This window comes from Mustela erminea, chromosome 5 (genome assembly GCF_009829155.1).
Source record: "Mustela erminea isolate mMusErm1 chromosome 5, mMusErm1.Pri, whole genome shotgun sequence".
NCBI lineage: Eukaryota > Metazoa > Chordata > Mammalia > Carnivora > Mustelidae > Mustela > Mustela erminea.
This window is the reverse complement of record NC_045618.1, coordinates 131,847,448-131,873,972: the sequence shown is the minus strand read 5'-3', so window position 1 is coordinate 131,873,972 and position 26,525 is coordinate 131,847,448. Positions and strand designations below refer to the sequence as shown.

Below are 26,525 nucleotides of genomic sequence, written 5' to 3'. Positions count from 1 at the left end.
GTGGGGGGAGCCATTCCCGGAGTCCCTCATCATAGGGGGTCCCCGAGACGCCTAAGACCCAGATTGTTAAACACTCAGGGGATAAGGAATCAGGCCAAGACGGAAGGCGGGGAGAGGCGAGGGCGGCGGGGGCGGCAAGGAGGCCGCAGAGGTGTCCACGTCCGCTCGCCACCCCCCTCGCTCCGCGATGGTAGCGCCCATGACGTGTGTGGGGGCTCATTCATAGAATGCTGTTATAAGGGCAGTGGCTGCGGCGCCTCGTACTCCAACCGCATCTGCAGCGAGCAGCAGCGAAGCCGAGACAGAGCCGGCGGCGGCGGCGCAGCGAACGAGCCGTGACCGCACTCCTACCCAGCTCTGCCCGGCGGCTCCTACCTGTCTCTGCCCCCAGCCCCGCGCCCCGGCCCGGACTCACCGCGACCATGATGTTCTCTGGCTTCAACGCCGACTACGAGGCGTCCTCCTCCCGCTGCAGCAGCGCCTCCCCGGCCGGGGACAACCTCTCCTACTACCACTCACCGGCCGACTCCTTCTCCAGCATGGGCTCGCCCGTCAATGCGCAGGTGAGCCTGGCTTCGCGCCGCCGCGGGGCCCGGGGTCCGGGGGTCCCCGGGGAGGAGACAGTGGGGCGGGACGCTCGGGAAGACGAGTCGCGGACCCCTTCCACAGGGGTGGGAGGCTGCCCCGGCCGGAGCAGCCCTGTCCGGGAGCCCCGGACTTGTTCGGAGCGCACGCACGCTTGTCGTAGTAAGAACTGATCGCTTTCGGCCGCGGCGGGCTGCTCCTGGGCTGCCCTGGGACCGCGCTCTCTGCCTGGTCTCTGACATTTCGCTGAGGCAAAACGTGTCCCGAGCAAAGACTCGCGAACTAGAGCCCGGCTCCTCCGGGAGGCGACAGAAAGCGGCAATCCCCCCCTCCCCTAGCAGCCTGGAGCAGGGAGGAGGGGCGGGGAAGGAGGGTGAAGCCGGCGGGTGTGTAAGGCAGTTTCATTGATAAAAAGCGAGTTCATTCAGGAGACTCCGGAGCGGCGCCTGCGTCAGCGCAGACGTCAGGGATATTTATAACAAACCCCCTTTCAAGCGAGTGATGCCGGAGGGATAACGGGGACGCAGCAGCAGGGTGGAGGAGAAAGGCAGCGCGTTGCGGATTTCTTGAGAGGGGGTGTGGAGACCTTCCATCCAGGACGAGGGGCATGTACAAAGTCCCGAGCCGTCCGGGGCATGCTGCTTCTCCCACTCTCTCCCTGCGGCATGCGGCACTGGAAACTCGGCTCGCCCCACCTGTGTCCGGAACCTGCTCACTCACGTCAGCTTTCCCCTTCTGTTTCGTTCTAGGACTTCTGCACGGATCTGGCGGTCTCCAGTGCCAACTTTATCCCGACGGTGACTGCCATCTCCACCAGCCCGGACCTGCAGTGGCTGGTGCAGCCCACCCTGGTCTCCTCCGTGGCCCCATCCCAGACCAGAGCCCCCCATCCCTATGGAGTCCCGACCCCCTCTGCTGGGGCTTACTCCAGGGCTGGAGTCGTGAAGACCATGACGGGAGGCAGAGCTCAGAGCATCGGCCGGAGGGGCAAGGTGGAACAGGTGAGGAGTTGTTCAGCGCCTCGGTAGGGGGCATGGGTTGGCCTTGGTGGAGATGGGGAGCACAGGACACAGGGGGAAGCCACTACACAGAATTCACTATATGTCCTCAGTGGGGAACCCTGGCTCCAAGCCATTTCCATCTCAGGCCAGACTCTGATAGTCCTACCCGAAGAAATGCTCTAAGAGTTTGTTCCCTAAGACATTCCTATCTCATGCTTGTAGACTGGGCTCCTCTTTGTTCTCTTGCTGAGGATCTTATTGTAAATGCAAGTCACACCCACCCCACAACGGCAGGTTAGAAATGGCTTCCTAGCAGAGGTGCCAGGAAGCTGGCAAGCAGCAGGGTGAATGCACGGGGGTGAATGAACAGAGCTGATGGCAGACCTTGTTACTGACTGTTGGTCTTTCCGAAAATTATTTTTCTAGTTGTCCCCAGAAGAAGAAGAGAAAAGGAGAATCCGAAGGGAAAGGAATAAGATGGCCGCAGCCAAGTGCCGGAACCGAAGGAGGGAGCTGACGGACACACTCCAAGCGGTACGTGGATCCTGTGGCTCACTCCTTTTTTCAAACTTAGGGGCAGAGTTGGAGACTGGGTATAGGGGAGCAGGGTCATTGAGTAAGCCCGTGTCTTACACTTTGCTTTATCCATCTGGATACAGGAAACAGACCAACTGGAAGATGAAAAGTCTGCTTTGCAGACCGAGATTGCCAACCTGCTGAAGGAGAAGGAGAAGCTAGAGTTCATCCTGGCAGCTCACCGACCTGCCTGCAAGATCCCCGATGACCTGGGCTTCCCCGAAGAGATGTCTGTGGCTTCCCTTGATCTGAGCGGGGGCCTGCCCGAAGCTGCCACCCCCGAGTCGGATGAGGCCTTCACCCTGCCCCTCCTCAATGATCCCGAGCCAAAGCCCTCCGTTGAGCCAGTCAAGAGCATCAGTAGCGTGGAGCTCAAGGCCGAGCCCTTTGATGACTTCCTGTTCCCAGCATCATCCAGGCCCAGTGGTTCTGAGACCACTGCCCGCTCTGTGCCAGACATGGACCTGTCTGGTTCCTTCTATGCAGCAGACTGGGAGCCCCTGCACGGTGGCTCCCTGGGGATGGGGCCCATGGCCACAGAGCTGGAGCCCCTGTGCACCCCTGTGGTCACCTGTACTCCCAGCTGCACTACCTACACGTCTTCCTTCGTCTTCACCTACCCCGACGCTGACTCCTTCCCCAGCTGTGCGGCTGCTCACCGCAAGGGCAGCAGCAGCAACGAACCCTCCTCTGACTCGCTCAGCTCACCCACACTGCTGGCCCTGTGAGCAGGCAGGGAGGGGAGGCAGCGGGCGCCGGCAAGCGCCACTGCCCGAGCTGGTGCATTACAGAGAGGAGAAACCCGTCTTCCCTCGAGGGTTCCGGTAGACCTAGGGAGGACCTTATCTGTGCGTGAAACACACCAGGCTGTGGGCCTCAAGGACTTGAAAGCATCCACGTGCGGACTCAAGTCCTTACCTCTTCCGGAGATGTAGCAAAACGCATGGAGTGTGTATTGTTCCCAGTGACACATCTGAGAGCTGGTAGTTAGTAGCATGTTGAGCCAGGCCTGGGTCTGTGTCTCTTATCTCTTTCTCTTTAGTCTTCTCATAGCATTAACTAATCTATTGGGTTCATTATTGGAATTAACTTGGTGCTGGATATTTTCGAATTGTATCTAGTGCAGCTGATTTTAACAATAACTACTGTGTTCCCGGCAATAGTGTGTTCTGATTAGCAATGACCAATATTAAACTAAGAAAAGATATGACTTTATTTTCTGGTAGTTAGAAATAAATAGCTATATCCATGTACTGTAGTTTTTCTTCAACATCAATGTTCATTGTAACGTTACTGATCATGCATTGTTGAGGTGGTCTGAATGTTCTGACATTAACAGTTTTCCATGAAAACGTTTTATTGTGTTTTTAATTTATTTATTAAGATGGATTCTCAGATATTTATATTTTTATTTTATTTTTTTCTACCTTGAGGTCTTTTGACATGTGGAAAGTGAATTTGAATGAAAAAATTTAAGCATTGTTTGCTTATTGTTCAAAGACATTGTCAATAAAAGCATTTAAGTTGAATGCGACCAAGCTTATGCTTTTCATTCTGGAAGTTTCGTGAGATTCTGAAATGTATCGGGAGACCAGTTTGTCCAGAAGGGAGGCTCCTGGAGGAGGACACGCCCCTTTGTTTGATCTCTTATCAGAATAGAGAAGGAAACTCTAGAGCTTTTGTTGGCATATCTTAAAAACAATGTGTGTTCACTTGGTGGTGCTAAGATTCTCCAGCAGATTCTGGGAAGGGAGGAATTGGCTGTTCAATAGTTTTTGTGGGAACATGTCTGCCTGCTTCTTTCTCTGTTTCGAAAGTCAAAGGGGGGGGGATATTTAAATCTAGTTGTGCTTATATTAAGTGGAAATGTCTTGATCTTAACGGGATCCCTTTAGCAAACAGAGTTAAGCTTCATACAAACCACTTTAACTTCTTACTCCCACAGAATTATGTGAGAGTTACTCCTACCTTAAAGGTGAGCAAATTGAAGAATGCTTAGAATGAATGACTTTCTCAATGTTCCACTAGTGAGATTCCAGTCTTAACTTCCTCATTCCCTACCCTATCTCTAAGGTCGAGCTGTCTCTTAATAGTTGGTTAAAAAAGAAAACTTCTGAGGCCTTAATTCCTATGTACATTTAGTTGGACTATTTTTATTCTCATAAGGAAAGGAGGGCTATTTTCCTATCCCTTAGTAATAAATGCCTTAAAATTTCTAATATTTCTTGAACATCATATGCCTGCCGTTTAGCTTACACTGGGGAAAGAGAAAACTGGCTCTGAGAATTTGAAAGAGATCTAGAATGGTACAAAACAGTGGTTGGTCATTGGGTAAATAAAAAGTTACATAATAGCTCATTATGGAGAAGTCAACATGACTCTGAATAGGCTGTAACTTAGAACCTTTATCGTCTTAAAGAAGAACATGACCTTTGTCTGGGCACCTCTAGTAATGAGGACTTTACACGCTGCACACACGAACCACAAAGAGAGGAGCCCTTTTCCCCGCTGCTCTCAGGCCCCGTGCTGGCCCCATGCTTGGAAGCTGGATCCACACCTGCCTGGTGGAGGAGAGCTTCAGTGCTAGCCTCCCAATGCTTCGGTGATAATGAAAATCACTGGGTGGTTATGGGGTGTCACACGCAGTCAAGTTGAAAGTCTTAAATGAAAATGACAGTTCCATTGAGGTTTATGTTCTCACCTATGACCTCCCCGTGCCTTACATGATAATTGACATTTGAAACCAACTTACTTTAGGCTCTTAAGAGCACTGATAGATCACATACCACTTGCATATTACTTTTGCCTGTCTTGCAATAATGGAAGTGACTTTAGACTCTGCTTGCTGTTCAGACGTAAATTTTCTGTAGTCTTTATTATCACTATTATGTTAGAGCATGAGTGGGGGAGGGGCAGAGGGAGAGGGAGAGAATTTGTTTTTTTAAAGATTTTATTTATTTATTTGACACACACACAGATAAATCACAAATAGGCAGAGACAGGGGGAGGCAGGCTCTCCTCTGAGCAAAGAACCTGATGCAGAACTTAATCCCAGGACCCTGAGATCATGACCTGAGCTGAAGACAGAGGCTTAACCCACTGAGCCACCCAGGCGCCCGAGAGGGAGAGAATCTTAAGCAGCCTCCATGAGCAGGGGTGGGGAGTTGGGGTGCTCGATTTCACAACCCTGAGATCGTGACCTGAGCCAAAATCAAGAGTCAGATGCTCAACCGACGGACCCAGGCGCCCCTCTGTAGCTTTTAAATATGGCCTAGACTAATTACAGAATTACTGCAACTAACACCCAGATCTGAAATAACAAGGTGAGATACCCTGTAAGGAAGCCAGCTGGCTCCCCTTACATGCACAGAAATAACAACCCACGGAAGGAGATTTCCCAGGTGCAGAAGTGTGGCTGGACCTCAGCCCTAGACACTGAACTGCTCCCAGGACCTGACTCATGGCCCTGTCAACCCCATGATGGCCAGAGAAAGAAGACTGCTTTCCCTTTGACAGCCCTAGCCTATGCCCAGACCCTTCTTCTAGTTCACCATAACCCAGTGGAGACCAGGCTGCCCCACCCACAAGACCACATTGCTGGTCGAGGGAGAGGTACCTGCTTACAGGGAATCCTTTTAACAGGCTTCTCAAAGGCCAGAGTGTGCTCCACAGGGTTGACATCCCACCAAGCTCCCTGTGGACTGTTCTCTTCGGATCAAGAGAAGAAAGGAATTCCCTCTCTTTCAGCCAAAGGGATCTTCCCAATTCCTGAATCAGGATTCAAAAACTCCCAGGGGTAACGGATTCTAGAAATGTCAACTTCCTTTGGGAAAAGACTGGTTTCTACCCACGAGATATGACTTCACGCTGGTCTTAACAAAACGACCATCCCCAAAGATATAAAAGATACATATATAATAGAAAGGGTTGGGAAAAAGGATGGGAAGGCTCATATTCTTATGGGGGGGAACATGTCTACTTTAGCTCATCAGTGGATCCCCAGACCTGTCGCTGTGTGGTGCATAGTACAGGATTAGTAAATATTTGCCTGGTGGATGAAAGAATAGATCCTGTGCTATTTCCATGAGCAGAAATAAATTCCACACATATTCTCCAAATTCTCCTATTTCAAGGGCACCTGGCCAGTTAAGTTGTTAGAGCACGTGACTCTTGATGACAGGGTTGTGAGTTTGAGTCCCACATTGGGCTAAAAACAAAAACAAACAAACAAAAAAGCCTCCTATAGCCAGACTCTTTTATGATATTAAGCAATGGGGATTTCATCTCTTTTATGTCTGGCTTCAAACACACGCCCCACTCTGTTCTTGGCTCCTGAAATTCATCTACTGCCTCCTCTGGATTACCTCTGCCCATTCAATTTCAAAGTAAATACCCTGCCATCGTGTTTCCAGCTCCATATTGATTTTAGGTAGAAAAAAAGAAGAAGAAAAAAAATACTTATCTATTTAAAAAATACTTATCTATATAATAGTGGATTATAGATTCTATATCGTCTTTACACACCCCTGCATCCTGTGCAATTATTAAAATTAAAGGGTAGCATTCAGCAATTTGTTCTAATAACAGTAATTTTGTATCAACAACAACTTTCCATGTGTGAATGAAAGTAAATCAATTGCTATCTTTAATTAAAGGACAAAGGCGAGACTGAGCCGAAGTAAAAGTTCTCCGGTGATTGTTCTAAGGAGAGCACCCAAGTTTCAATGTTTTTCAAACCAAAAAAACCTAAAACAAACAAAAAAAAATCGATCTTTAAACTGTGTATGAGATTTCGTTTAAGCACAGAATAATCTGATAATCAGAACATAAATGAGATGAGACCACCATTTGAATGCTGAACATCAGATGGCTCTAAGGGGTGCTGTTTTGCTATTAGCATTAAAGAGCTGACTCCTCCCCATCACCTTCTAGTCCTTTTCCCCTACAGGCACCCTGCTCACCAGCCTTCCCTCCATTCTTGATGCAAAGTGTGCTTGTTCCTGCTGCAGGACCTTTGCACTTGCTGCCCCTCTGCCTAAACCTCTTTTCCAAGGCTGGCTCCTTCCTGCCATTCAGACTCAGTTCCAAGGACATCTCCGCCAGAAGGCCTTCCCATACCATTCTTCTGAAGTATTGTGCCCACTTCCTCCCCATGACTGTGTTTCACTATCCTGCTTTGTTTCCCATAGCACATGTCACTCTCTGCAACATATAATTTATGTGTTTTTTTTTTTTCTTTCCTCTTTTAACAAATTTCTGTCCTTCACCACTGCATTGTAAGTTCTGAATGCACGGGACCCTATTCTGTCTTGATCACTTCTATATCCCCAGTATCTATTAGGCACTTAGATGCTCGTTAAATGGATGAAGATGGATAAATAAGTGAAAGCAGTTGAAAATTAAAAAAATATATATCTAAAGGGAGATAAATAGAATTTAAAAATAAAGAAAAGTTGTGTATTTCACGGACTTCTTTCTGGGTAGAAGAGCACGTCCTTCGTTTAAAAAAAATTCCTTTCCAGGGTTCTACAATATTAAGGTGAGAAAGTAGCTAGCGTGGGAAGAAATTTTAAGAGGCACCCAAAATACAAGCATATAGCAGGTCAGGGACACTTCCAGACTAATTACAAATTGAGAAATTTGTTTCAACATCAAATAAAGAATGGATGTACAGGTGACTATAGGTGTAATCATCTTCAAAGAAACAAACAAACCTATGTTTTTCACTCTTGTACTCTTGTTCATATGAAATTTTAGACCATCACATGTATCCACTTGAGTTCATTGGTGCCTAGCAATTGGTAAGCTAGATCATAAAGCCTGCAATTTAGTATGCATTAGCATAGAAGAATAAGGGTTAGCTGTTATTACTGTCATTGTCGATATCAATGTCATTATCATAATCATCATTTACCAAGAATATGTCCAGACCTGAGGGAAAGCAGTTGGGAATAAAGTGTATTGAATTCTGACGAATGAGTTCAAAGTCCCCGAAGGGAGCTGGCTGGATAGATTTCCACTTTCTTTGCATGTCAGAGAAAGCGACAGAAACATGAACTGCTTTAGTTCAAAGCAATTCATTTCAGTGGCTTCACGCAATCACTCAAGGACTAAACTCCTTGTTGCTTTTCCTTTGCCCGAGGGCAGAAAGGGCTCTTGATCATTGTCCCAGGGAGGCTGCCTGGCCTGATGGCCATCAGCTCTTCTTAATTAATAAGCCCTTTCTGCATTCATCACCCTGACAAGGCGTTTAGGTTTGGTTCAATCAGTTGGGGAGGGTAAGAACCCAGAGGGGTCTGGTGGATAGTTCCATGAGGAGTCGGCCCTGGGGAAGGAGGACTTGTTAAAGGGCAGCCCCTTCAATATCCCCACGGATGGCCCAGGCCCCAGTTGCTGCCGTGTTTACTTTGGGGAACAATGTGTGGTCAGGTTACAGAAACAGCGGATTGGTTTTCAGGCTTTTTGATCAATTATGAGACTCCCATCACAGCTATAATTATCAAAACTATGATAAATTCATCTAGATTTGAGAAATCAGATTCAATATAGTAGAGTGGTTCAGAGCAGAGACTCAGCTTTGAATCCCAGCTCCCTCCCTGACCTTGGGCAAGTCACTTCCCCTCTCTGCACCTTAGTCTTCCCATCAGTAACAGGAGAATAATTGTATCTACCTCTTGGGGTTGTTGCAAACATTAAAAAAAAATTATGTATTGGGTGCTTGTTACAGTGTAGATATGTTAGCTATTATTTATTATCTCTATAATTAAGGGAGATGGGGGTCGGGGAGAAAATATATACCCTCTGGAGCAAGCATGGGCTTCATTTAATTCAATAAAAAAAAGATTCTGGGTGTCTATTATGTATCAGGTACTGGTGTGATGTGATCAAGACGCAGCCCTGTACTCACGGAGTTCATGGCCTAGGAAGGGAGAAAGACATGTAAACACATACATCATAATACATTGTGACAGTGAAAACAGCAGGTACAATGGTTGCACAGAAGAGGGAGTGACGACCTCTCTCTGGGGGGAGTCTCTGAGCCGGTGACCTCCAAACGGGGCTTTGAAGATGGATGGAGTTTGCTAGGTGAGTGAGTGTCAGGTAGAAAAGATTCCCGGAGACAGAGGGCTAGCACTGTAAAGGCACAGACTCATAAAACAACACACTTGCCTTTGCTGGACTATAAAATGTGGGTGGAGGGGGAGGAGGAGAGGAAGGGGGATGTAAATTATAGAGCATCGTATAAGTACACCTGACTTCATTTACATTAATATTGCAGCATCAAAGTGGAAGGGGCAGGAGATAGGTCAAGAAGAGGTAACTGTGGCCAGATCACGAAGAGCCTGGTATTTACTTGCTTCAGTTGTGTGTAGGCTGAACGGAGGCAGGGGTGGTGGGAATGGAGAGGGAACAAGAGGTAATGAAGGAGTAGGGGTGTTGGGGCTTAGTGATGGAGTGGATGTGGGCAGTGAGGGAGGGAGAGGATCCAAGCCACTCTCAGGTTCACTGGGCCGACACACAAGGAAGCTGTATGACTGGATAGCATGAAGGTAGCAAGAAGAGCCGATCTGGGGGAATGAGAAGGTAAGGTCTATGTTGTACATGTGGAGTTGGCTGTGCCTGTGAACATCCAGGGGGGATGTGGGCAGTTGGAATCACACGCTAGAGGTTCTATGTGTGAGCTTATAGAGTCTTTATGGAGGCATGTGGCGGGGATAGAACCTGGAGCCCTAGGGTATAATATTGATAATGGCTAACATTTCACACATGCTTGCTGTGTGCCAGGCTGTGCTGGGCATTTCCTAGGCAATGCCCAATCAGGGACTATATCTGCTTTGCTCATCACTTTATGTCTCATAACAGGCATATCCTGGGTACACCGTAATGATTTTGTTCAATGGGGGCTCCTGTTTTGTCCTCACAACAACCCTATGGGGCAGGTAGTATGAGGATCCTCGTTTTACAGGTGAGGAAAACGATCTAGAAAAGATTAAACTGACCAAGGTCACACACTTGTATGTAGCAGATCTGAGATTTGAGATCAGCTCTTTGTGACCATGAAGTCCAAAGTGTTCAACCACTTTGTTGGAATGTTAAAATCTGCACCTAAACATGTACTTAATGACCCACGGTAAGACTCAAACCCCTTTGAGACTACCACATCCCGAGTGGGTTTCAAAAATCTCAGACCTCCCTTTCTAGCTTCAAAACTCTGATGTCAGAGGACTCCTGTGGAGATGCGCTGGAGGGGCATCTTATCATTTAGTCTGAAAGGCCTGAGAAGTGGATGTAGTGCGACATCGCCAACCAATTATCACCCAGTTAGCAGCCTGAAACAACACGCGTGTCTTCTCTCAGTTTCTGTGGACTCACTGCTTTAGCTCTGTCCTGTGTTCAAGGTCGTCTCACAAAGCCGCACTCCAGGTGTCAGCCGAACTGAGTTTTCAGCCAGATGCTTGAGTGGAGAAGAGTCTGCGTCTGAGCTCATTCTTGTCCCAGGCTTTATTTCCTCAGGATTATATACCTAAGGCCTGACTTTCTGCTGGCTGTTGGCCAGAGGCCACCGTCAGGTCGAGGAGGCGGCTTCCTCAACATGGCTGCTCACTTCATCAAGCCTGCCAGGAGAACCTGCTAGCGTGTGCTGGTAAGATGGATATCTGTCTATATAGCTCTCCCTTATAAAGCAGAGATATAGGTAGATATGTAAATATTGCATATTATATATCATGGGAGTAACATCCCAACACCTTTGCTATATTCTATTGCTTAGAGGTGAATCTTAGATCCCATCTGCACTCAAGGGGAGGGATTTACACAAAGGCGTGGACACCAGGAGGTAGGAATTACTGGGGGTCCCCCCCCAGGGTCCGTCATCCACAAAGGGTCACATTACCTGCTCAGAATTCACAAGTAATAATAAATCCAACTAAAGTTGGTCTGCCTTTTTTTTTTTTTTTTAAGATTGTATTTATCTGCCAGAGAGAGAAAAAGAGTACACACAAGCAGGCAGAGAGGCAGGCAGAGGCAGCAGAGAAGCAGGCTCCCTGCCAAGCAAGGAGCCCGATGCGGGACTCGATCCCAGGACGCTGGGATCATGACCTGAGCCGAAGGCAGCGACTTAACCAACTGAGCCACCCAGGCATTCCTGTCTGCTTTTTCATTAATGCGGTGAACTGTCAATTTTAGATGTGGCAAAATACTCCTTCCTGGAAGAGTCTTCTGTTTTAAGGTCTAAACAGTTGCCCGGATTACTGTTGTTCTTCACAGTGCACACGTAAGCTTCATTTTAAAAATTACTTATCCTTTAATGCATTGTAATCTACATGGAAGTAAACTCCAAGTTGTACTAATGGTTGGTCCCCAACACATGGACTTAGCTATATGCCTTCATTTAAGAGGAAGTCTGTAATGGTTCAGAGTCATTTGAAATTGTTTTGGGTGCAGTGCACGTCTCCAGCCCTCTGGTAGTACACAGAACTGTGTTTAAATAGATTTGAAATAAACAAGGACAACAGTGACTGTAAAAGCTGAGACACTGAACTCGAGGTACTTCAGTTCTGTTATTATGTATGACCGTGTGGAGTTTGTGTTTAAAATTTAATGCTGTGAAGGAAACGATGCAAACTGAGACGTGCGATGTTTTCATTTGGTAAATACACATTGCAGCTAGTACAGGAAATACTTAATTGCATTTAATATTAACTTTAGAGCGGAAAATTCCCTTACGATTATTTATTGTAAAACTGAAGAACGAACCAAGAAAACAAAACATTACAACATTATATTTTGGTAGTTGCCTAATGCTTGGTGAGCTACTGTTTTGCTGCTCAGTAATAAAAATAGCCAGTCCCAGCTTGGCTCACCATGTGCTGGACCCTTCCAAACACACTCACTCACGCTCACCCGGATCTGTATGAACTCGTTCAAACGATCCTAGCAGGTAAGACCAGCTATTAATCATATCGATAAAATACTCTGGGGGCACAGAAGGACGGTGATCTCCTCCAGATCATCCAACTAGGGCGGCAGAGCTGGAATTTGGACCCGGTCCTGTGGCTCCAAAACCCTGAATTCTTAGCCGCTGGGGAGAAAAGACAAAGCGAAAACAACATCCCCAACAGCCCTGCAGACCGATGGGAGCCCTTCACAAAGGACAGGAGGGCTGCTTTCCATTCCAGACCTGGCCCTGCTGGATCCTGGGCGGAGGGAGAGCTGGCTTCCCGAGGGGCTGCTCCCTCGGCGTCCCCTCCTCTGCCATCATCTGCCAGGCTCAGGTTTCTCCTTGGCCCTTTCCAGCTTCCGGCCGTTTGCGCCAGGCCAGGTCGCAGGGTCAAGAGCTCGCGAGCCCTCTATTTACTGTTTGGTTTCCATGGTGACACGTAGGCGCCGTCAGCGCCTCCCGTCACAGGCCCCGCAGCGCGGCCCCCACCCGGCGCCGTGACGTCTGCCCGCCGCTTCCGCTCTGCCCATATTTGGCTTCGCCCGCGCGCCGCGGGGAGGGGAGGAGGCTGCGAGCCGGCCTCCCGCCTCGTCCCGCCCCCTGCTCCCGGCCACGCCCCCGCGGGGTGCTGGCGCGAGCTGTGTGTCACGCGCCCCCCGCCCCCGCCCCTTCCCGCAGATCCGAGGTGCGGCGAGGGACGGGGGCGTTAGGGACCCCTAGAGAGGGCGTGGGTGATCGGATGAGCTCCGAGGTCTCTCAACAATCTTGCAGGCAAGATTGGCGGCTGTCTCACCCGTTCCGGCTGGGTGAGCTCGGTTCACGATTTTGTCACTCGGTGCCGGAAATCAGGGAAACAGCCGTCCCCAGCCGAACCCTAGTTTATATTTTATAGGCTCGAACTGCAAATTCTCGCCCATGGCGCGGTGAAAAGCTTTGAAGCCGGAGGCTCTGGGATCAGTGCTGCCCCTTGGGGGATAAGTGACCTTGGGAAGGTCACTTCCCTTTACCCGGCCGGCCGGCTAGAAAGAACTGGTGGGGTTGGGGGGCGTGATCGCGCTGTTTGCAGCAGTCTCAGGTGTGTGAGGGGGGTCGTCCGTCACCTTAGAACTGTCCCCTATCCCCATAGCGTCATGGAATGCCCTTGAAGCTCGCTGAGGACCCCTACAATTCCGATCCTGACAGTAGCCGGAATTGGGTGGCTCTTGCAGCCTCGCTGGGCTGAGGCGCTTAATTCACTCAGTTAACGGATGACTGAATGGGATCCCAGGCAAATTACCTTCGGATTTCACCTTCATAAATCCGGATCCCCGCAATTCCTCTTGCAGGCGGAAGGAAGAATATTGCGATGATTAATAACCGCGCAGCAGGGTTGCTGAGGTAAAGCGATTTGCAGATGTAAAGGGCAATAAGCATTCCTGGGAGGAACCCAACGAGATTCCAGAAGCCTCGGCGGGAGCCGTGGGTGTACGCCGCCAGGCCCCGAGGGCGGGCAGTGCCGCAGAGGCCCCTGCGGGGGACTGACTGCGGGCGCTGGGCTGACTCTTCAGGGGGCTCAGTCGCGCGCCCCTCCTCCCGCCGATTCCCCAGTTTCTCTGGCCAGAGGACTGCGTGTTTTCCAGAACATCAGAGCTGCAACGCACAGCGGACATTTCCCCCTACTCCAGCCTTTCCGTTTCACAAATGGGGACACTAAGGCTCCGAGAAGTAGGTTCATCCTTCCAAACGTGCACAGCTGGTTGGAGACAGATGAAGACGAGGATTTCTGGCTTCAAACCAGAGTCCTTTCCATCTCACCTCTAACCCCAGTGCTCTTGTGGCTTGGGGACCCTGCTGCTTGGCTCCGGTGGTGGGGTGTGCAGTAGAGCCAAACACTGGCTTTGGGCCTCCTAAAGGACGCCAGTGGGACACCTGCTCCTCCGCACGGCTCACAGCCTGACCCCAGGACCTGCAGCGATGGCCAGGAGGTGTGAACTGCCAAAGCCACAAATATGCCTCCTTCACAGGGGATTGGAACGGCTTTTCTCGTCCAGAGAACCCGAGTTGGCTGTCCTGAAACCAGTCTTGGACCAGCAGCTGGTCGTTCTTCACAGTTACCCAAGCCCTGCATGAAGCTTTTCGCAGCCAAGACAAGAGCAGAAGGCACGGAGCCCGAACCCGTGGGAACCCCTTTTTGCGCACTGGAAGGTCTTTTCATGGCACATAGCGGTTAGATTCTGTAGGGGAATGTCTCTGTCTCTCTTCCCTTTTCGTCCCAACCACTTCCTCTTACATCTCACATTCTATTTCTTCCCTAACTTCTAGACCGAGTACGAAGGCAGCTCAGACTGAGAAGACCCGGCCTCAGGGATCCCCACCGGCTGGTTAGAGGAGTCTGGGATCCTTCCCCTCTGATTGTACTCGGAGCTAGAGCGGTAGAAGCAACAGCTCTGCCCCCTGGTGGACATGGGAGGCACAGCGCCCCTCTCCAACTCAGAAGCCCCACCGTGGTGCTGCAGGAGAGGAAGGAAGCCCTCTTTGTTCCCTCTGATAGAGCAAAATTGGCACAGGAAAAATAATCCCTTTCTGGCTTAATTCTGATGATCTGGTCAGTTTGGATGCGGAAAAGATTTGTATTGGGGCACCTGGGTGGCTCAGTGGGTAAAACCTCTGCCTTTGGCTCAGGTCATGGTCTCAGGGTCCTGGGATCGAGCCCCGCATCGGGCTCTCTGCTCAGTGGGGAGCCTGTTTCCCCCTCTCTCTCGGCCTGCCTCTCTGCCTCCTTGTGATCTCTCTCTGTCTCTCTCTCTGTTAAATAAATAAAATATTAAAAAAAAAAAGAAAAGATTTGTATTGTTTCTCTTGCCTGGACTCTGCTGTTCCTTCGTGCTATCCAAACCCTACCCCTTTTCTAACCCCTGTTTCAAGTTCTGCCTCCTTCATAACAACTTTTCTGACTCTCCTCGCCTATATGTCTTCTAAATACAGCGGTGCACAGACCCAGCATGCAGAGTGCACACTTACATATGTCTTCAGTGTTGTTTCCTTGAGGGTGGGAAGCAGGTTTTGTGTCTTCGTGTTCGTAGACCCCATGTTGCACAGCACAGGGCTGGGGACAGAAACTGCTCTCAGTAAGCTCTTGCTGATTAATTCATACATTAATTAATTAATCTCTGCAAACACAAACTCTAAGCCTTTGCTTCGACAGACCTTCCAGAACTGTCAGATCTTTGGGGGACTCTAGATAGTGACCTAACCAAATATCGCCTTGCACAATGAGTAGTTCCACAAAACCAGTTTCACAAGAGAACACCACCAAGACCCAGAGAGGGATGAGGAAGTTCGAAGCAGACTCTCAGGGAGAGACTCAGAGGGAAGCGGGTGGCCATGTGGAAAGGCCGAAGGACAAAGAATTTGGAGGGAGAGGCCTCTGCTCCTGGGCTCAGAGAGGCAGCCCAAGAATTGATCAGCCCGGACCACCTGCTGTGTGGCTTTAGGCAAGCTTACTCCCTCTCTGGGTGTCAGTTTCTCATCTGTATAAATAAGTACCCATCTCCTAGCAATAGGAGGAGGATAAATTGAGTTGCTATTTGCCAAGTGCCAGGCACATAAGTACTATATGATGGTTTGTAAATGAATTTTCCAGCTCAGGTGTCTTGAAAATGGGATAGGATACGATCTCTAAGTTGGTTCCCTTCGCACCAGCCTTCCAGGACAGCACATGAACTTTGGGGTCAGGCAGGCCTGAGTTGCCTCTTGTCTCTGTGAGCAGTTGTGTGACTTTGGGAAAATTGCTTTACTTCTTGGAGCCTCGGTGTTCTCATCTGTGACATGAGGATGATTGTGTCCACCTCAAAAGACGGGTGTGTGCGCTGCACGCTTGGACAGTACGTGGCATAGAGGAGCTTTATAAACAGAAGTGGTGGTTATTGCAGACCAGAGGAGCCATACATGGAGGAGAAGAGGGTCTCCAAAATCTAGGACGTTTTGAGAAAGAGAACATATAGGCCAGCTCAGCCCCGGAGCCTGAGGTTTGCGGCAGGCGGGGGAGGCCCTGGGTCTGGGCCATGACTGGATATCACAGGCGCTGAAGAAACCCAGAACGGTTTGACTTGCACATCAGCTCTAGGAACATTTTCTGCCTGAGGCCTGTGCTGAGGGTGTGGATGCGATGGGGCGAGGTGCCAGCTATAGGCCCTTCTGCTCTCCTTCCCAGGAGAGAGGACGGTAGTAAGACAGGGCGTGGGCAGGGTGGGCCTCGGAAACCTGTCGTCGTGGAGCGTGCGTGTGTGGGAATGGCCCAGAGACATCCTGCCCGGTGACCCGGACTTCCAGGACCGGTGCAGCCCTCCCTCGCGGCAGAACCTGCCCGCACAGCTCCTTGACGCTGCCATTCCCAAACCTGTCCCAGGACACCCGGACTGATTGCCGGCAATTCTCCAACGGCCGTGGGAAGGAGGGTGATGGTAGTCCTGAAGCCAAATTAACCTTACTTCCCTTCAGCTGCAGGTGTGGAAAAGCACTAAATGGGATATGCAAATGCTGTTTGTATTCCTCTGAATTCTTTTCGAAGTGGGGAGGGGGGAAGGTTGCAAAATCCCAACCATGATGGGGTGTTGCAATCCCAAGCACGCTGGGAATCACTCTTACTATGGTCCTCATGCTGGTTGGCGCTTGTGCCCTGTGACCCACAAGGGACTGTGTGCTCCCTGATGGTGGGGTCTGTTCGAAGAGAGTCACTGTTCTGGGATCCCAGACACAGTCTGAGACCTGGACAGATGCACCTTAGGGGCTGTTTGGGGATCACATAGGAATCTGTAAGCCTCATTCCACACTCCTATTTCTCGTGCTAGGTTGGGCTAACATCTAGAGCAGAACTCAAAGGAAAAAATTATCTGTAAAAAACCCAAACAAACAGGACCTATCAAGAGTCACGAAGTTGCCAGTATTAGTTGTCTGTGGGGGAAGAGGGAATGTGTTTTTCTTCTTTTGCTTGTTTGTGCATTCTTGTACTTGTTTTACTTGTTTTTGGCAAATACCTATTGCTTTTGTAAGAAGAGATGTTTTTTAAATGTTCCCAGCAGAGCAATTTGGTTTTTTTTTTTTTTTAATAGATAATAAATGGGAAGTTTCAAACCACCCTCTGATTTTTTGTTGTTGTTGCTGCTGTTCCTCTCTTTCCAAAAGAAAGAGATGCTCCTGGTGTGAAACCTTTTGACAATTCAATCAAAATAAAGGAAAAAAAAATCACCTGTAGTCTCATCACAGAGATAATGACTGTCATTACTTTTGATTCTACCTTTCCTGTTCACTTTAGTTTTCTAGTCTTTAGTTTTTATGCTGTGGTTTTTATGAAAATAGGACCATGCTGTAATAACGTGGTGTAATCTGCTTTTTCTACACCAGAGATCATGAACATATTTTTCTGCGTGATCAGATTTAATCGCCAGTTACATAGAATTCTGGTTATAAACATCCAACAATTTAACCAATTCTGCATTGTTGAAATAGAACCTCTGGGCGGTTTCTACATTTTTTGCTGTTATAGACAAGGCTGCAAATATCTTCGCAACTCATCTTTTGTGCGCATCCAAGATTATTTCCTTTGGGGGTGGGCCGAGGGGGTGCTCCTTCTCAAGGCTTTTGAAATGCCGTTGAGCCTCACACGGTAGACTGCGCAGGCCCCGTCACAAAGGGGAAGGTCATATCAGCTCACCCCGTCTTGAGCTGTGTAATTGTAAAAATTATTTACCTTTTTGGCCCTTCAATTTTTTCAACTATAAACCGGAACCATAGCAGCTAACATAGTTAAGACGGTTGCCAGGACTGGCTCTAAAAAACGTGTCCCCACTAGGCTGAAAGCTCTACGAAGGTAGGAACAGGGTCTGTTTTTTGCTCACGATTGTGTCCCTGATGTCCAGGACATAGTAGGTATTCAGTAAGTATTTATTAAAACGGAAGAAGAAACCAGTTGCTTTATGACCTGTAAAACGCTTTTATATCCCTCCTGTGGTTTCGGTCTCATCGTGATTGACGCTGGCTGACTGGCTGAAAGAACAGGAGATTGGGGGCTGGGAGGGATGCCTTAAACCGGTTCCTCTTCCCCCCTCGTTTCCCTTGAGCAAGTGGGCTTCCCTTTCTCAGACTAGAAACTTGAAATCAGTGCTTCTTCTTCTTCTTTTTTTTTTTTTTTTTTTTTTTAAAGATTTTATGTATTTATTTGACAGGGAGAAATCACAAGTAGATGGAGAGGCAGGCAAAGAGAGAGAGGGAAGCAGCGCAGGGAACCCGATGCGGGACTCGATCCCAGGACCCTGAGATCATGACCTGAGCCGAAGGCAGCGGCTTAAGCCACTGAGCCACCCAGGCCCCCCTAAACCTGATGTTGTATATCAGTCATCTGGGGATCTTCTTACCATGTGAATTGTGATCACGGGGGTCTAGGATCCTCCCTAGGGTTGGGTCCCAGATTCTGCATCTCTGGTAAGCTCCCGGGTCAGGCCCCTGCGGTTGAAGAGCGAGACTTTCTATTCCAGGCGCCCTTGCGATGCTCACGCTTAAGGTTGAGTCGCTTCGCCCTCTGTCGGCCACTGGCGGGCATTGCAGTCCTTGACCAAGTAGATAAGGAGAGCCCCACGGGGATTTTGTAAGTTGCACAAAATTTTGGCGGGACAAGATCTTCTGCTAAAAGCAGATGGCACACAGATTCTGAAAGCAGTAGGAAATGTACTCCTAAGAATGCACTCTGGAGGCACCTGGGTGGCGTGAGCGACTCTTGATTTCCGCTTAGGTCCTGATCTTAGTCTTGAGATCAAGCCCAAAGTGGGGCTCCAAGCTCAATGGGGAGACAGCAGAGACTCTCTCTCCCTCTGCCCCTCCCGCTCATGCTCGCTCTCTCTCAAATAAATAAATAAATAAATCCTAGAAAGGAAAAAAAAAAAAGAAACCACTCTGTAAAAGATCCTGCATGTTGAGGCAAAAAATGCCCTGAACCTGAAGGATGTTAGGGCTGAGAGGGATCCCGACACTTAGCTAGGGAGCGCTTTCCTTTTTTTTTTTACCACTGTTCCCCCCCCCCCCCTTTTTTTAAAGAAAAAAGCAGCAGAGGACTTTCTTCATCAGGGCTGCATAATGACTTTTAGGAGCCTAGGCCCTTGGCCTGTGGGGCTTGCTCCTTTATAAAAATTAATTGAAAATTATATTTTATGATTGTACTGGTATGAAGACAAATATGTTAACACATAGAATGTATTGTAATTTTTCGATGCAAAAGTTCATTTTTTGGGTTCTGCCTCTCAACCCACTGTGATCTCTGTCTGTCAAATAAATAAAATCTTTTTTAAAAAAGATTTTATTTATTTATTTGACAGAGATCACAGTAGGCAGAGAGGCAGGCAGAGAGGGGGTGGGGGGAAGCTGGCTCCTTGCTGAGCAGAGAGCCCGATGCGGAGCTCCATCCCAGGACCCTGGGATCATGACCTGAGCCGAAGGCAGAGGCTTTAACCCACTGAGCCACCCAGGCGCCCCAAATAAATAAAATCTTAAAAAAAAAAAAGAGAGAAAGAGAAAGAAAAGAGAAGAGAAGAGAGGAGAAGAAAAAAGAGAAGAAAGCAATTCCCCCTTTAAAGCAGCAAGGAGCAAGCAACTGGCTGGAGAAAGGGCCCCTAGCCAGAAGAGGGCGCTGTTCAGCGGGAACAGGATTTGGTATAAGGAACGCCGGATTCTTTCCGCAGGGTTTCGAATTGAGAATTTGCATCTCTGGACTTTGCTCTAAACTCTGAGATTTAGGTGATCAAATAATTCTAAATTCTTACATTAACTCTTGTATTCTAACTAGGAAAACTGGGTAAAATGTAGTTTAGTTCCTCTATTTCATGTTCTCTTAATGTTTTAGGCACCTAATACAGATATAATTATTTTTTGGGAGAGCAGAGCTTAAAACAGCAACCAGTTTATTATATCTCATGATTTTTTTTAGTTAGGAATTAAGACAGGCATTGGCCAGGAGATTCTTCTGCTCTGATGTCCTCTCTGTTTTCATCTGGAAGATGAGCTTGTCTGGAGGGTCAAAAACAGCTTTACTCAAAGGACACAGGTGCAATTTTCCGTTTTGTGTGGTTATTTTTGTGTCTGTCACCCTCCCTGGTCCAGAAGTCCAGAAGCTACCAAGGGGCTGGAACTGTGTCTGTTTCTATCACTTCATCGCTAGTGGCCAACACAGTGCCTGGCCAATTGAGGCTTAGTAAATATTTGTTAAATATTTGTTCAATCGATGATGTAATTTTCGTAAAGAGTCTCAGGATCCTCAGAACACAGGCATTGGTAAGAGTTGATGATCGTAGTTGCTCGCTAAACGCCAGGACTAAGCTAAGTACTCTACACCCAGGCTGGTTGGCATAATTTATCCCATTTTATAGAAGAGAGACTAAGGCTCCTGGACTCAGCTTCAAAGGATAACATACAAGAAGTCCCTTGTAGATCACGAATCAGAGAATCAGGTAAACTCAAGAGCTCTGGAGGCCAAGCCAATTACCAAAATGAGCTCTTTGGGAGAGAAAAACCTGATGAAATGACAAAAGGCAAGGCAGTCTGTTTTCAGATTGGTCACAAACGATGTTCCAGATTCCTGCTTCTACAGTTATCCAAATAATAGAAGCAAAACCATCCCAAATGTTGAGGTGAAAATTCGCTTCGACGTCTATTGCCACATTCCCCTAAACTGTTCCTCCAAAATCCACATGTTCCTTCTTCTTCCTGGTTTTGAAAATTAATTAATTCATTATTTTAAAAGATTTTACTTATTTACTTGAGAGAGAGGGAGAGAGAGAGAGCAGGACAGACAGCAAGCAGGGGGAGCAGCAGGCAGAGGGAGAAGGAGAAGCTGCCTCCCTGCAGGGAGCCCCTGCGGCTGGGTCCCGGGACCGTGGGATCATGACCTGAGCAGAAGGCAGCGACTTAACGGACTGAGCCCCCCAGGCGCCCCTGGTATTATTTACTTTTGATGTTAATGCCCAGCTGGGCTGTTCTGTCAACGTGGTGTATCGTTGCTTCTGTTTTATCAAACAAGCGGGCCTTCAGTCACGAGGGTGGCGTCACAGACCCAAGGCGTGTTAGTAAGAGTGTCAGAGGGATCAGAGCGCTCAGGGATGATCTGGTGCCTTGGCTTCCCACCGGCTCTTCTAGCTCTCAGAACTGTGATGGGGAAATACCCCAGGGCGCCAGGAAATTCCTGCCTGGGCAGGGAGCTGACATCCGCGTCGCTGTCCCGGGGAGTCTAAGCCCAGCCCCCAGCAGCCAATCAGCGGCGGCGCGGGCTCAAACGGACAAGCAAAACCAAGCCCAACAAAAGCAGCTGGAACTTGAACAAACAGATTTGGGTGAGGCTGGGAGGGAGTCAGGCCTGGCGTCATCCAGGCTCTGGGCCAGGCCGTAGTCATGGTGACAGCCAGCCCGTTTACCAGCGGGGCCGCAGAGCCAGTTTTCTGAGGGGGAAGCCGAAGGAGAGGGGCTGGGGTGCCCGAGGGGGCCTGTGCTTCTGCAAGTAATAGAAACCACGGAGGAGGCGCTCCCAGGGAGTAGTGCCTTCTCACAGGAGCCCCGTGGGCGCCCGGGGTGGGGGGGGCGGGTGTGGGGTGGCGGCAGTGCGCTGCGAGAGGCTGGCCGGCCTGGGAGGGAGGGAAGTGGCTACCGAACCAGCAGAGAGGCCTCTGGAAAGACTGGAAGGCGTTCCGGGCAGAAAGGATTTGCAGCTGTGTTAGCTTTCTTGGCAAAACATGAATTGAAGTAGATCACAGAGTTCTTTAAAACACAAACAACACAAAAGAAAACAAAACAACAACAACACCACACAGGCCAGTGGATGAGAGGGAGTCTTTGGGATGGACCGTAAAATGCCTTAGGTCCCTTTCTAGAAGCGTTTTTCCCTTTTCCTTCCCTTCCCTTTCCCTGTCTTCCCTTCCTTCCTTCCCCTTCCGTCTTCTCCTTTCTTCTTTCCCCTCCCTCCCCACCCCTCCCCTCCTCTTCCCTCCCCTCCCCTCCCCTCCCCTTCTCTCTTTTCTTCTTTGCTGATGTCCACAAGTCAAGTAATTACTTGGAGGAGAAGAGGAACAAACAGCGCTCAGTGTAAAACAAAACGTTAGAAAACATCTGCTTCGCAGGGCAGGGCCTGCGAAGTGCTGGCGTCCACGAGGGCAGGTTACTTCAGGATACAGAACAGACACCTTCCTGCCCTCAGAGGCATCTCCGATGCGGCTGCTGTGTGCCGCTTGTGTCATTAGGTGGCAGAAAGAGAGGCTCCTCTAGGCTCAGTGTTCTGGCTTGTGAACATCTGGATAATGAATAGTCTGACACTTGACCCCCCACCCGCACCCCCAAATAGGCATTCTTTCTGGTTAATGTGCCATATTAGCAAAATAAATGCAGTGGAGGAAAGAATTGTGGTGCAGCCTCCAGAAATCCCGCTGCCAAAGAGCCTGCCTCGCCAATGGATAAACACCGTGCGAGTCCTCCTGTGTGAGGTCCCCAGCGCAGTCACATTTGTTGGGACAGAAAGTGGAAAGATGGTTCCCAGGGGCTGGGGAAGGGAGGGAGGGAGCTAGTGTCTAATGGGTCCAGAGCTTCAGCCTGGGAAGATGAAAGGGTTCTGGAGACGGACGGTGGTGAGAGCAGGTGAATGTGCTTAACCCCGCTCAGCTGTACACTTGACAGTGATTCGAATGGTAAAATTGGTGTTACATAGATTTCACCACAATTTATTTTTATTATTTAAAAAAAAATTTTTTTTAAGATTTTATTTATTTATTTGTCAGGGATAGAGGAAGAGAGAGAGCGAGCGAGCACAGGCAGAGAGGCCTGGAGAGGCAGAGGGAGAAGCAGGCTCCCTGCCCAGCAAGGAGCCCGATGTGGGACTCGATCCCAGGACGCTGGGATCATGACCTGAGCCAAAGGCAGCCGCTTAACCAACTGAGCCACCCAGGCGTCCCTATTTTTATTATTTTTAAAGATTTTTATTTATTTACTTGACAGAGAGAAAGCAGGAGCGAGCGTAAGTACAGGGAGAAGCAGAGGGAGAGGGAGAAGCAGACTCCCCGTCGAGCAGGGAGCCCAGTGCGGGGCTGGATCCCAGGACCCTGGGATCATGACCTGAGCCGAAGGCAAAGGCTTAGTTGCAGGCATCCCAGATTTTACCACAATTTAACGTGTCTCTTGTTGTAGCAGGAGACGGTGGCATTTGTTTGATGGCTGACGCCCAGGGCTTGCTGGTTCACCTCTGTGAGCCTGAGCTGTGCCATCACAGGGAGAACTGAGGTGTTCCTTCAGCCAGTAATGGGGAATGGATATGCAAGCACCAAGTGAACAGAAAGGCACCACAAGAACATAAAATATGGGGGCGCCTGGATGGCTCAGTGGGTTAAGCCTCTGCCTTTGGCTCAGGTCATGGTCTCAGGGTCCTGGGATCGAGTCCCGCATCGGGCTCTCTGCTCAGCGGGGAGCCTGCTTCCCCCTCTCCCTCTGCCTGCCTCTCTGCCTACTTGGGATCTCTGTTTGTCATATAAATAAATGAAATCTAAAAAAAAAAAAGAACTTGAAATATGGCTAAGATATTATTTCGAAACTCCTTGTTAGGGCACCCAAATACTGGGGGCAAGTTGAAAGGGGTGGGGTATGAAACGAAGCAAAGGATGATATTTAGCAGCTGCAGAAACTGGAGGAAGCCCAAATACTGTAGAAGAGGAGACGAGAACTTGGGGCTCCTTCTCCGGGACCAGAAGGCAGGACCGACATGGGCTATCACAGCGATTTAAAATACTTCTCCCTTTTGTTTTGCCTAAATTGAGAAACAAGTTAAGCCCACCCGTCAGGAGGAAATGAAACGAAATGAAACAGTGTCAAAACATCACCTCTCAGATTTCACCAAGGGAAATAGTACAGTTACAACATGCACTGGGTCAAAGTTTATGGGATCTGGAACCCAAATGTGCTGGTGGAACTCAAGTCAGCATCAGTTTCATTAACGGTTAACAATGTAGCCAAAGCAGGCTTTTTTTTTTTTTTTTTCTGACTTGAAGAAATACTCAAAGAAATTCATTACCACGACCACCACTTGCCCAACACTTTGTGTTAGCGTCTATCAGCATGGGTCAAGCGCTTGTCTAGATGCGTATTCTATCTTTTCATTTCTTATGATGACCATACAAAGTAAATCTTTGTGGATAACCCCATGAGGGTCATGGTTAGCAGTTTGTTTTTTCTGGTTCTTTGTTTCCTCATCTATAAAATGAGAATAATGTTACAGCCAGAGCACTGTAACAGCTCTCTCCAATCACACAGTTGGTAAGCAGTAACGTCAGGATTTGAACTCATGTCTGACTCCAGAGCTGTGCAGCAGGACACCACACACTATACTGGGGAAGACACTATTGCTGAGAAGCTTCGGAAACACAATTGGCAATGACTATTTTGCTCCGGGGGCAATTTGAATGAGCAGTTGGTAAATTGCCTTATCATGACATCGCATGACATCCCATCGACACAGAGTGGCAAAGAGCGAGGAGTACCATGAATGTGTCTTAGCAGGGGTCTGGCTCTAAAGTTGGATGAAACCACCAAGTACAGAGTATGAAAGTGTTTGACTATGTTATGTGTGTGTGTGTGTGTGTGTGTGTGTTGTGTCTTGTGTGTCTTGTATGTTTTATTCTCTCTATTGTATGTTGTATGCATTATGGATGTGTTATGTATGTTATATGTATATTACATGTATATGAATGGGTTGTGGAAGTGAAGGAGACTTGCCTGATGACTGATTTCTTCAACACTGAAGACCAGACATCCCAACAGCTAACACTTAATTGGTGCTTGCTCTGAGCCAGTTTCTATCAATTTAATGATTATTTAGATTTGAAAGGATTGTTATCAAAATCTTACGTTTCATACCTGTGAAATCTGTACAGGCAAAATGGTTTCATTGATTTGTTTCCTCTAAAACTGTGGACTAGCTAGAGATGACTAGTGTCTATGGATCAGACGTTCTTTGGCGTATGAGGACAGACTGTGATTTATTTGAGATAGGATGGCTTTCCATCTCTTGTCTTTCTTTAACTGCCTTCCTGGTGACTGTCACTTCAAAGTTGAGGGTAACAGAAAGAGGTCTTTGGTAATGCCACTCAAGGTGGAGGAGGAGAGTGAGCCCGTTACATAGCAACACAAAGACAGTGGTCCATCCATCCATCCATCCATCCATCCATCCAAAGTCTACTGAGCACCTGTCTTAGGTGATGAATGAGATAAAGTAATTTCTTTTGTGGAGCATTTATTCTAGTGGAGAAAAAAGACATCACATAACTGAATAAATACAAACACAACAGAGGTCTAGACAGAGATAAGGGCTATGAAGAAAATAAGGTATGGAAAGAGAAGAGAGAGTGGCATATTTTACATAGTGTGGCCACAGGGGCTTATCTGAGGCTCTACAAAGTGGTTAATCTAATTGTGTAAAGAATTGTCTCAAACATCCCAAGTCTAGACCCCACTCTCAGTGGACTGCTTTCTTCTTGTTCCCCTTCTCCCACAGGATCTGAGGGTAGCCCATGTCCCCAGACCCTCAGCTGCAGAATGGTGGTAAACAAGGGACATTTAGGCACAGGATGAGGGGAAGGTGAAGCTAGATCCTGGGGAGGAGAGCAAAGAGTTTGAGGGCTGGGGGGTCCGTGAGATGAAGGGTGAGTGGCTGTTCACGGATTATCTACTCAAAGCCATTCCTCATCTCCCCACCTCCTACCAGCACTTCTATTTGCCTTCTGGATTGGGGTGGGATGTCAAGGGTGTTCCTGACTGTCCTAACAATCGGCATCGTCTCAATCCTTTTACCTCTGTGATCAGTTCAGAATGGGAAATATGAAGTGTGACCCTTGAGTCTTCTGATGGATATGGAAGTGAAGTTCTCTCCCCTCCTGGTGTAGACACAGGTACAGGTAGCCGTGGGTCCATCTCGTGACCTTTATGGAAGCCATCCTGAGGATGAAGCCAACACAGGGCAGGGAACAGGGAGCAGAGAAGTGAAGCCAGACTCCCAGTTGCTCTTGAAACACACAGCATTGGATTTTTCCCTTTGTGAACCAATGCATTCATTCAAAATATTTTGAGTGCCTATTATATGCTAGACATTGTTCTACATGTTTGGGGCAAAAAAAAATTCTTGTCCAGTTTTTGTTGGCTTTTCTTTTCTTAGCATGGGAGGAGTGGTGGGCAGACGATCATCAGAGTCATTCTGCCTGGGTTTAAATCCTGATTTCACCACTCTGTGGCTGTGTGACACTAGGCAGGTTATTAAACCTCTCTGTGCATCAGTTTCCGCACACAAAAAGGATATCATTCTAGTGCCTACCTCATAGGATTGTTGTGAGGATTAAAGGAGAGAATGTGAAGGGTGTGGGACAAGACTGGGCATG

At 48.4% G+C, this 26,525-nt stretch overlaps 1 protein-coding gene, 1 long non-coding RNA gene and 1 other non-coding gene across 4 annotated transcripts; all 3 read left to right on the top strand.

Annotated features, from left to right (window-relative positions):
• Positions 1–248: 248 nt before the first annotated feature.
• FOS (Fos proto-oncogene, AP-1 transcription factor subunit) lies at positions 249–3,696 on the top strand. The gene is made up of 4 exons (XM_032344890.1): positions 249–563; positions 1,335–1,586; positions 2,013–2,120; positions 2,246–3,696. The coding sequence occupies exons 1-4, from the start codon at positions 423–425 to the stop codon at positions 2,888–2,890; spliced, it is 1,146 nt and encodes a 381-aa protein (XP_032200781.1). The 5' UTR covers positions 249–422; the 3' UTR covers positions 2,891–3,696.
• Positions 3,697–5,342: 1,646 nt separating this feature from the next.
• On the top strand, positions 5,343–14,700 carry LOC116591734. Of its 2 annotated transcripts, XR_004286148.1 has the most exons (4): positions 5,343–9,248; positions 9,442–10,806; positions 11,349–11,436; positions 13,428–14,700. It is a non-coding gene; the product is annotated as an uncharacterized LOC116591734 (long non-coding RNA). The 2 variants fall into 2 exon arrangements; XR_004286147.1 differs by lacking the exon at positions 5,343–9,248 and having other exon boundaries at positions 9,256–10,806.
• Positions 14,701–22,301: 7,601 nt separating this feature from the next.
• LOC116592257 lies at positions 22,302–22,429 on the top strand. Its single transcript, XR_004286420.1, has one exon. It is a non-coding gene; the product is annotated as a small nucleolar RNA SNORA17 (small nucleolar RNA).
• The last annotated feature ends 4,096 nt before the right edge of the window (positions 22,430–26,525 follow it).